At 46.8% G+C, this 11,607-nt stretch overlaps 1 protein-coding gene across 2 annotated transcripts; it reads right to left on the bottom strand.

The window, feature by feature from the left end:
- Positions 1-397: 397 nt before the first annotated feature.
- LOC121049741 lies at positions 398-4,271 on the bottom strand. Of its 2 annotated transcripts, XM_040507800.1 has the most exons (5): positions 2,562-4,271; positions 2,366-2,497; positions 2,211-2,297; positions 1,844-2,138; positions 398-1,765 (listed from the first exon to the last, which is right to left on the bottom strand). In XM_040507800.1, exons 4-5 carry the CDS (start codon positions 1,895-1,897, stop codon positions 1,037-1,039), a joined length of 783 nt encoding a protein of 260 aa, XP_040363734.1. In that variant the 5' UTR covers positions 1,898-2,138; positions 2,211-2,297; positions 2,366-2,497; positions 2,562-4,271; the 3' UTR covers positions 398-1,036. The 2 variants fall into 2 exon arrangements, with proteins under 2 accessions (XP_040363734.1, XP_040363735.1); XM_040507801.1 differs by having other exon boundaries at positions 2,366-4,271.
- Between the last annotated feature and the right edge of the window lie 7,336 nt (positions 4,272-11,607).

Genomic DNA, 11,607 nt, shown 5'->3' with positions numbered 1-11,607 from the left:
AAAGTGGCTGGATCTGGTTGCGGCAAGAAGGATCTGGGCAGTACCGGTGGCACTATTCCTCTCTTCACCCAGATCCTCCTCCGATCTGAGTCGCAGCTACTATCGTCTATACCGGAGGAAGAGGGAAGGGAATAATCCATCATACCCCTTCCAGGTGACTATCCTCCGGGTTGGAGATGGTATCCAGAGCAAACGCGACTCACAACCACATCTACCTCTAGGGGAAAAACAGAAGCCTTGTGGTCGGACCTCAGAGGTAGACCGCGGAAGAAGAACAGTCGGCCTCAAAGTGGCCTTCCGCCTCTCCGCCCCCTGCTCCATGCGGACAATTGGAGGGGACGGACCCCTCAAAATCTGGTTCTGCCGCGTTAGGAGCGTGGCGTGTTCTTCGGTTTAACTGAGACTGGCGATTTTGTCCAGATTCCCAGAAACCAAAGACACGCCGTTGGACCTGAGATTAGGCCATGAGGCCTACCTAGGTTTTGAGATTAAGCCATGAAGCCTATGGATTTGTGGCTAAGGGTGAGATCATGGGAGGAAGATTTTAGAGACTGAAGGAAAAGTAGCAAGGCTCGTGAAGTTATCTCTGGAGAAGGCATGGTTGCTTGGCTTCATGATTTCCCCAAGTGCAGGTATTTATAGCTCCAGCCGTAGTAATCTCAACCGCGTGATGGGCAGTTGAAGTACTTTCAACGCCATCAATGAGAGTATCAATGGAATTGAATGCTAGAATCTCGGAAATGAAGGAAATTGAAAACGCGTGGGAAGCAGGGCAGTCTCCGAGGAGATAACCTATCAATTCGGAATTATCTTTTCAACAGTTTCGATATCAATAAAGAGGTGATAAATTACCGGAATTTAAAGTCATATTTGGGCCAAACAAAGTGGGCTAAATATTAAATATTAATTATAGTATTATTCATACAACACAAAAGGGCCTAACATAAGAGGCCTAGAGTTTTCGGCCCGCATGGGTCAAGCGAAGTAAGTGTTCATCCAGGCGGAAACTAGCATCGGCAGCAGCTCGCTCCGCTTGTCAGGCTGCTTCGCGGGCTTGAGCCAAGGTTTCAGACAATGCTTCAAAGGCCGCTAAGGGTTGCTCTAGCAGAGGTTCCTCATGTTCAAGCTGGGCCGTCACCGCAGTCAATTGGGCTTGGAGTTCCTGGATTTGGGTCCGAAGATGATTTTGAGTGATCCGCAAATCTCTAACGAGGATGGCCCTATCTCCTAAGAGGTCGCGAGAAGCATCTGTCTGTTGCGCGAGGCCCCGGTAGTGGGCCTGAGCTTGCCTGGCTTGCGCAGTTGCGGCCGTTCTCTCATTAATCAGCTCAGGGAGATTTTGTAGTAGCTCATATATCTCGGTGAACTCAGTCTCAGTGATGGTTCGCTCGCGGCGAAGAACCATCAAGTATTCCTGGGCGCTGGCAGACGCACCCGGCAGTAAGATGTCGGGGCTCAGAAGTCGTTGTAGCCCACCCCGCGCTTCATCTATAACTCTTGGAGGGGCCACTTTGAGGACGCGAACAAGCCTTTCCAATCTGGAAGGGGGCTCAGGCAGTGGATCTGGAATAGCAGCAGCAGCTGGGGCCTCCTGAGGCTCTATAATAGGAACCGCTTCCGGCTCTGGTTCGGCATTTACCCGTTCTCCCACTTCAGGAGCATGGAGGGCAGGCTCCTGAGTCACCATGTCTTCACCAATTGGTTCAGCAGGATCAGCGACAGGTACTTCCGCAGCGATAGCTGTTTCCTCAGCAGGACCAGGACTCTGTGGTTAAGGAAGAATTATTAGAGTGCACAGAAAATAAAATAAGGACTAAGGCATTATGCTCAGGAGAGAGTATACCTCTGCGGCCGGAGGCTCGTGCAGGCTCTTGAGTTGCTTTATAGGAAATTGCATCAGGCGCTGTTTGCGCTAAGGGTTGTGCGGCGATCGGTTCCTCAGGCGGTGCCTCTGAAGGGGCTGTTCCTTCTTCCAATTCGGGCGAACTGTCGTCTATGACCTACACCAGAATTGAGGCCAATGGCACATCGCTCGCAGTGCTGGCAAGAGGTGGAAGATTACTAGAAGCCGTGGTAGATGTCCCTTCACCAGCAGCCGAAGGGCCTTCCCCAGCTTGTTCGGAGGACCAGCGACGAACCTGCGAGAAAAATAGTTATAGGATTTGGACTAGAGGGCGAAAAAATTCTAACGTGGGTTTCTCGTCTCTTACCAGTCGATCAGCGATTGGTTCGTCCTCTTCCCATAGGTCAGTGCGAGGGTCCGAGCGGCTGCACTTGCGAGCCAAAGCAGCGGCAACCTGCCAGAATCAAAGGATCAGACTTAGCTCATAGAGAAAGCATAATCCTAAGAAGAGAGGGTTCTTACGGTTTGAAGATTATCGTCGTCAGAGGAGGAATCTTCAACTTCAGGCTCCGCGATCACCGTCTTCTACTTTCCTGACTGGCCAGCGGCCGGGGAAGCACGGATTGTGCAGTTGCCAGAACGTGGCGCATTTCCCTGATACAGCGAAGGATGAGTGAAAAGGAAGTAGTGATATAGAGGATAGAACTAAGATACTTACCATTGGAGGGGGTTCGCGGATTACGATACCAGCCTGAGCTTGGCGAGGGGCTCGGGCCGGTTATGTTTTTGGAAGAGGCTGGGGTCGTGTAGCGTCCCCAGAGAAGCAAGCGAGCATTTCAACATCGGCAGGGTAGGGGTTTTTCAGTTCTCCAAAGATGGCTGCAAAGAGTTCGTCATCCCGCTGGGTCCAGCAATTGACGGAGACCTGTTCCCACTAGTCTTCATATCCTTCCTCAGTCCCATCCACGACATCGATAACTTGAGCCCAATCTGGAAGATCAACCAACGCGAGCATACTTTGTGCCGGCACAGGCCCGGTGGGGGGCCCGAATCTATGCCAAGAAGTGTTGTAGTTCCAGGTGTTGTACAGAGGAAATGGTACCAGTTGGACGAGACCGAATTGGCGAGCGAAGTGGTTAGGAGCGTAAAGCTCGTAACTAAGCTCTTCAGCAGAGTCCAAGTACCAGTGGGCTTGCAGGAAGAGGTGCAGAAGATGAACTTGCATAGCCAATACTCCAGGAAAGCGATTCCGCCGGTCGAGTTGTGCTCCCGACTGTAATACGCCAACCATCGCAGGTAGGAGCCACTGTGGGTGCTGCGACCGTGCTGGGCCATGGTCGAGGTGAAGTTGACAGAATCGAATTGACCATGCACATAGGGCTCGCCATTAATGGGCAAGCCGGTGATGGCAAGAATATCCAGCAGAGTAATACTCATTTGACCGAATCTAAAGTCAAATGTGTTGGTGGCGGTATTCCAGAAACAAAGAAAGGCAGCGAGCGGCGAACGATTGCCGCCGCACGGAAGATGGACATAGATCGATAGTGTGTGTAATACCTGCTGCATTCCAGCGAGCCAGATCTCGAGCCCGCGTTTCGCGATACCAGGAAATCTCTGCTGGACTGATGGAGGACGGCCAGTGTCCTATTTTGGCTCGATGGTTCTGGGCACACCAGCTACTGAAATCTCCAGGAGTCTTTCGGAGGACCGGAATGGGCCGACGGACGGGTAGGCCGTAGAGAGCGATAGCTTCGGCCGGAATAGCATCTTGTGGCGCTGGCCCCAGTCTGGTTTGGTGGTCGGAGAATCGAAGGGCAAGGGTCGATGGATAGATGTTTGGAGACGAATGCAGGCACCGATGTTGGTTCCCCAAGTATGGGCGACTTTGTCGTTCGACTCTTCCTCTTGATCGATGACTATTTTCTTCGGGGGAGCCATTTCTAGGTTTCTGCGAAGGAGATATCGGAAGAAATGGGTTTTTTTCTGGGTTTAAGAGACTGAAAGGGTTTCTGATGTGACGGGTCTTACGCGGCCATGGGTTTAAATAAGGGATTTTGTGAGGGAAACGATACGACAGAAAGGTTTTTTGCAAACGAAAGGATGCGACCTTCATTAATGACATCGTTTCGAGCGACCGGCGCGTCGTTTTAGTCCCCTTCAATCAGTTACATCTTCGTGGGCCTGATTTCGGGGCCTGGGGGGCAATGTTTGAGCCCAAAAGTATTTTTGGCAAGATCCTTTGGTGGGTTTGAACCAGCGGGCCAATACCTGTGGCCCAAAAAATAAGCCTACTTGGGTTTGGGGTATAGCTTCACCCATTCTGTGGTCCGTAAGGTAAACGAAACCTTATTGGGATCGAGTAGCAGAGATTGAATAGGAAACTTCAATTAATAATCCTTCTAAGGCAAGGAGCAGTCGAAACCCTAGGTGTATAAATACAGGGTTAAGCGGCAAAGCAAGAGACCGCTCTCGAATCAATCAATCCTAGCGATTACAAAGCCTCCCCGGGGCAAACCTTCAACCCTGTTGAAACCCGGCGACCGTACTCTCAGTCCTAGTCTCCCCGAGCCGACTGTCAGTGCTACTGCCACAGATACCCCCAGTGAAGCAAGGGTAACGCCCTCGCAACCCAGCGAAGCTAAAGATACGCTTTAGCAAACCCCGTGCTTTCTCAGAACTTCCCAGTGATTGCTCTGCTCAACCTACAACGTTGAGTATCGATTTGGTGACCGAAGAGATCACACCCAAAGTCCTTATCTGTAAGGAAAAAGTCCTTTCCCGAAAGGCTAGAGAAGAATCCTCTGGCGAGGTTGGTGCTCTCCTCGTCCACAACACTTGAAGAAGAAGTCAGGTCAAGGGACTACCCCGACGACTGCACCCCACGGTGCTGGCACGCCTGCGCAATCACACGCTCAAAAGAGACAGTTTGCACACCAACTGGTTTTGGAGCCAAATAGTTACAACACCTTCATTAGTGGACATAGTAAACGAGGTGATATGAATGATGCCTTCAAAGTTCGAGACGAAATGTTGAGTATAGGTTTCAATCCTACACTTATGACGTACAATGCTCTTATGCAAAAACCAAGAAGGTGATCTTGCTCAAGGGCTCCTTAAAGACATGGTGAGCAGAGGGATTACTCCCGATGACAGCACATATTACTCTCTGATTGAGGGAATTTCTCAGAAAGGGCGATTCATGAAGTCTCTCTCGTTGTGTATTGTACTTCTAATGATAGTGGTGTTCTTGACTCTTGAGCCCAAATTATGGTTCTGGAATATTCTTTTTGGTTACTTCTTTGAAGATGACCTAACAAGCTCAGCTCAGGTATCTATCGCATTCAATAGTATTGTTGAACTTTATTCAGAATGAACTGATTGGGTTTATGAAGAACGTCTTCAAGAGTTCATAACATTTCCAACAAAAAGGAACTAGGATAGAGGGTGAATGCAAGCATTAACATAATAAAAATGAGCTCAATAATATGATTTTAGTTCAGCTTTCTTAATTGTCCCGACTTTTTCATTGATAATGCTCCCAAGCTTTAAACTTTATGGTTTTTTTTTTTTTTTAGGTGCTAAGAAGTTTAGCTTTTACTATGTGCTATTTGGACTCAGAAATCAATCATCTTTGGTACACTCATTTTGTGGCAAGGTAATATACCAGGAATCTTACAACTTTTTCTATCATTATACTATTGCTTTGTTGAATAAGTCCACGAGATAATGAAATATTTTATTTGTGGGAACAAGTGGGAACTTGCCACACTCATATATTGAAACCACTTCACTCTCCACTACTTGCACTCCTATAGTCCTTACACTGTTGAAGATTCAGGACTTTTAATTCCTAAATACCAAGGATAGTCTACATGCTTCAAAAGAAAACCGAGTTATAATAAGAAACAAATTAAATTGATCAGCCTGGAATCCAAACAACTCCATTCAATGGCCTTGACTGTAGAAAGTAACAGTAACACCATTAATCTTCTTCATTAGGGGACACTTCCATTTAGGATATCCATTACTTGGAGTCATAGCTGAGTGTCATCTTGTGCAATTATGTGTGTGTAAATACATGCATCAGGCACCGAATGCTTTGAAAAATTACAAGAATGTACGTTTTCTGCTTTTAGTATTCAGTGCCACTGAAATGGCTTCATGTATTTAAGCTTTATTTGGAGATTGTGAATTAAGCATCTACAGATCATGTACCAGTAACCCTGACCTGTGGAGGAAAGCTTGCAATGGGCACGTTCATTGGGCACATAGTACCTGGCTTTACCCTCACCCTTCTTGGTTTATGGCACACTGCCAACACTATCAGATCTTATTTTCTCAAAGGCCCTAGTAACTTTGGAGTAAGGTTTTGGTACCCATTGAACTGCCCTTTTTCCAAAATTAAACACTTGGAACTCATTTTCATATGATCTTTCTCTGTATTTGCAATTATTAAGAATTCCCTTTTCTTAACTTCTCCTTCAAGCTCCATAATTTGGAGCATGAAACTGTCCCTTTACGCTTTCAGCTGAGTTTATAAATTCGTTTCAAATCCTATCTGGGGTCGTTGAATTGCTTATGGCCTCTATTTTCTGCCAAGAGCTTTTCCTTCTCCATTTCCACTCCACTGACCATGTTGGTCTTGAAGGGCATTACCATTGGTTATTGCAGCTCATAGTGTTTGCTTCTGTCATGGCAGCTTTAGCAGCAACTTGTTGCCAAACCAGTCTTCTAGCAGCACTTGTTCTGTCTATTTCAGTTGTATTCCAAGGTTGCTGGTTTATGAACATGGGATTCATTGATAAGATCAATTATAATTCATTCCTAAATCTCACTGTGTTGGTCCATTATCTTATATTAGCTTTACCTCATGTGCTGGACACGTTTTGGTTCAAGCATGAATAGTTGACAGCCGGTTCATATTATAACATATTTGTAAAGACTATATATGTTATATTAGGAACCCTATTATGGGCATGAATGAAAATGCAGTTTCTTTAACTTTTCCTCTGTTTTTCTTTGCTTTTGGTAAACTGACTTTACCAACTGGTATCAGAGCATGGCTCGGACCATGCAAGCTCCCGCTCCCTCCTCCACCCCAGTCACCTCCACTTTGGTTCCACCACCACCCCCTCCGCTAATTACCCACCTAGCTTCTTCCTCTTATCAACCAACTGATGAAGTAGAACCTTTACAAAGGACAAAATTTCACAACTCCTTAGCCATTCTTCAAGAGGAATTCCACCAAGCAATTGATGCAGTCAACCATAACCATACATCCTTTCAAAATCACATCACTGCACAACTTGCAGCTTTACAAAGCACTATGGTGCAAGGTTTTACTGGACAACACCAACCCATTTGCTCGGCATCTCCCTCCCACCTCACTTCAACTCCATCATTTTCACCACTTCCACCACCGCGTACATCGGCCCACATCCCACCTATAACATTTGGGTCCATCTCAACCCCAATCTCTTCTTCGCAAGGTTTGAATTCTCCTACTCCTTTCCCAGCTCTCACATCATCTATACCTACACTTCCCGAGTTCTATCCACACACACATCAACCATTACAATCTACACCACCACATTATTCCACCATTTCATCAATTCCACAACCACAATTGCCACCCCACACAACCATAATTCCTTTTTCCACCACCAATAACGCTCACCGCACCCAAGCTCACCACACACTTCAGTATGAATCCCAATTCTTCAGACCCCCAAAAGTCGACTTACCTCGATTTACAGGTGATGATGCTGCCGGTTGGATCACCATGGCTGAAAGGTATTTGCGAACCCAGCGCATACCATAATCAGAAAAGGTGGCCATTGCAGCTTCTCATTTTGGACCCGATGCTTGTTTTTGGATGAACTCGTTTGAACAATGACATCCATTGATTACTTGGGAGCAGTTTGTACTAGATTTCTTGGCCCATTTCGGCGCAGGTGCGAATCATGATTTCACGATTGCACTATCACACCTGCAGCAGACATCAACAGTGGAGCTCTTCATCACCGCCTTCACCAAATTGTCCTGCAGAGCCCCGGATTGGAACGATGATCATCTTCTTCCCATGTTTTTGGGCGGCCTGAAACCTTCAATCCTCTCACTTTGACAGAAGCACAAAGGCTGGGCCGATGCTGTGAGGCTAAGCTTTCCGAATACCAGTCGACCTCCGATCTTCGCCCCAATCGAATTTTCCGACCAAATTAGTGGACCCAGTCTTCTCGCTACAACAACACCACTCCATACTCAACCACTCCCCCATTACCTTACCGTGCCAACCATACCTTGCCCTCACCTGCTACCACCCAACCACCTAACCCACCACATGTACAACTTACCAAAACCCCTAACCCATCGCAATCACAGAATCCTTTCAACATCAGAACAACGTGAGAGAAGAGAAAAAGGATTATGCTTTAATTGTGATGAGCAGCACACCCCCACCCACTCATGTAAACAACCATTCTTAGCCATTCTAGAAGCACCTACTGCCACACCAAGTGATGAATTCTCTGACACCACAGATTTTCATGATTGCCCACCCACCTTCGATGAGACACCCATCTCGAAACATAGGAAGCCTACCCACTTCTAGCCATTACCCATACTGCAATTGGGGAGATGATGCGACTTACCGGGTCGATTGATAATGCCCCCATCAAAGTGTTCATAGACTGTGGTTCGGCAGGCAACTTCCTCCATCCGGCCATCGCTCACCGGCTCCATTTACAGATCTTGAGCACAGTAGGGATTCAATTCCACTCAGCCTCCGGCGAATCACTCCGATCTGTGGGTATCATCCACAACGTGAAGGTATCAACCAAGATTACTCTTTCACCAGCTCCTTTCTTCTATTACCTGTGGCTGGCTGTGATCTGGTACGGGGAGCCCAATGGCTCAACACTTTGGGCCTGATAGCTTGGCACCTTCAAGAGAAAATAATGGGCTTCTTCACCAAGGGGCACTTTGATGTACTAAAAGGCCTCACAACCTATCACCAATCAGCCCAAACCAATGAGCTTTTTGCCCTCATTCCATCTACCAAATGGGACTCCACGGCCCAAACACTCACTCCAACAAACCCACCCCAATCCGAACTTTACCCACCTCCCATTCAAGCCCTACTAGATTCATCCCATGATATCTTCTCTCAACCAATGCAGTTACCTCCGATGAGAATCATTGATCATCACATCAACCTCCTCCCTAACACCAATCCAATCATTGTTCGTCCCTACCGTTACCCCCATTCTCAAAAGGCCGAGCTTGAGAAACAAGTAACCGAGATGTTGGAAAGTGGATTGATCTGACCTAGCTCTAGCCCATTTTCTTCACCGGTCCTCTTGGTCAAAAAGAAAGAGGGCACATGGAGATTTTGTGTCGACTATCGCTCCTTAAATGCGGCAACCGTCAAGGATCAGTTTCCTATTCTAGTTGTAGATGAACTATTGGATGATTTACATGGAGCTACGCATTTTACTAAACTTGACCTACTGTCCGGCTACCACCAAGTGCAAATGTTTGAAGATGATATCCCAAAAACGGCTTTTAGAACACATGAAGGCCACTTCGAGTTTGTTGTAATGCCATTTGGGCTTACAAATGCACCATCCACCTTCCAAGCTTTAATGAATCAAGTATTCAAACCATTGTTAAGCAAATGTGTGTTGGTTTCTTCGATGATGTTTTGGTTTATAACAAAGACTTGCAATCCCACGTAGTGCACCTTGAGGAGGTATTTGAATTACTTCAGACTAATTCCCTACGGCTGAAACTATCAAAATGCAGGTTTGCTACAACCCAAGTCGACTATTTGGGCCACGTGATTTCAGCTCATGGAGTTGCTGTTAACCCAACAAAAATCCAAGCCATACAGACTTGGCCCAAACCCACAACGCTGAAAGGTCTCAGAGGGTTCCTTGGTATCACTGGCTATTACCGCCACTTCATTCAGCATTATGACATCATTGCCAAACAGTTGACCGAGCTACTCAAGACCGATAATTTCAAGTGGACACTGGCATCAAAAACAGCCTTCGTGGAATTGAAATGCGCTCTGATGACAGCGCCGGTGCTGGCATTGCCGGATTTTTTAATCCCCTTCATCGTCGAAACTGACGCTTGTGGGCTGGGTATCGGCGCCGTCCTCTCCCAACGGAAACATCCTATTGCTTTCCTCATTCAGCCTCTCTCTTTCCGCAATCAATTGCTCTCTGTATATGATAAAGAGATGTTGGCAATCATGCAGGCCATTGACAAATGGCGCCCCTATCTCTTGGGCCATCAGTTCACCATCATTACCGATCACCGAACACTCAAGCATCTCTTAGATCAACGCATCTCCACTCCTTCTCAACACAAGTGGTTGGCAAAACTAATGGGCTACCAGTATACGATTGAGTATAGGCCGGGAAAGTTGAATACGGTTCCAGATTTGTTGTCTCGCCACCATGAACTCTATTCAATTCAGGCAATCTTGGCCCCGGTGTTTGATGGGTTAGCACACATAGCACAAGCCTGCCTCAGAGATCCGGAGACTCACACCATCATCTCCCAATTACAGCAGCATCTTCCGAGAAAAAAAGGCTTCACCTTGCACAACAACCACCTACTATATAAAGGCAAGTTCTTTGTCCCTGAATCCTCTAATTGGTGTACAAAGCTACTCTATGAGTTTCATTCGTCCCTCCAAGCAGGACACTCAGGTTATTTGCGCACACACCATCGCCTCTCTCGCAATTTTGGTTGGCCCGGTATGAGCAAAGCAATCAAGTTGTTCATTGCAGAGTGTGATCATTGTCAGTGACAAAAGTATAAGACCATCAATCCTCCGGGTATGTTACAACCACTTCCCATTCCTGACAACATTTGGCTCGACATCTCAATGGACTTTGTGGACGGTTTACCAATTTCAGAAGGCCATAATGTAGTGTTGGTTGTTGTTGACCGGTTATCCAAATATGGTCATTTCATTCTGGTTTCGCATCCTTACACTGCCACTAGAATTGCCAAAGTTTTTCTCAAGGAGATCTTTAGGCTCCATGGCATGCCCAAATCGATTGTAAGAGATCTGGATCCGATCTTCATTAGCCACTTTTGGGAAGCTTTCTTCAAATTGCAAGGCACCACCCTTTGTCGAAGCTCAGCATATCATCCGCAATCGGACGGCCAAACCGAAGTGGTGAACAGGTCACTCGAACACTACTTACGTTGCTTTGCAACCGATAAACCGGCATCTTGGAGTTCTCTGCTTCACTGGGCAGAGTGGTGGTACAACTCCACATATCACTCCACCATCAAGATGACACCATTTCAAGCAGTCTATGGCACCCCACCTCCTTCAGTTGCTGCCTACATCCTAGGTTCTACATCAGTGAATGCTGTTGATAGTGCCTTAAAGAGTCGTGATGATCTCATTCAATTGCTCAAGCTACATATGCATCAAGCTCAAAATCATATGAAGCACACTGCGGACCGTACACGTACAGCGGGAGTTCAACATTGACGATTGGGTGTTCCTCAAGCTACACCCTTATAGGCAGCGATCCTTGCTCAAGCATCCTTCTCATAAACTCAAACCGAGATACTATGGCCCTTTCCAAGTTCAAACTAGAATTGGTCCAGTTGCTTGCCGTTTGGCACTTCCCCATTCTTGCCAGCTACATCCAGTTTTTCATGTATCACTTCTCAAGAAACGCATTGGTGAAGGAACTCCGCTTACCACAACACATCCGGAATTCGATGACAAA

Source organism: Rosa chinensis, chromosome 6 (genome assembly GCF_002994745.2).
Source record: "Rosa chinensis cultivar Old Blush chromosome 6, RchiOBHm-V2, whole genome shotgun sequence".
Classification (NCBI taxonomy): domain Eukaryota; kingdom Viridiplantae; phylum Streptophyta; class Magnoliopsida; order Rosales; family Rosaceae; genus Rosa; species Rosa chinensis.
Note: the sequence above shows the minus strand (reverse complement) of the source record. Positions and strands in the feature narration are given on the sequence as shown.

Bases quoted from the DNA above. Each gene is read 5' to 3' on its own strand.
- LOC121049741 (XM_040507801.1), bottom strand. From the start codon at position 1,897: ATGCAATTTCCTATAAAGCAACTCAAGAGCCTGCACGAGCCTCCGGCC. The intron at 1,766-1,843 runs GTATACTCTCTC...CCTTAACCACAG, and splicing joins ACGAGCCTCCGGCCGCAGAG to AGTCCTGGTCCTGCTGAGGA.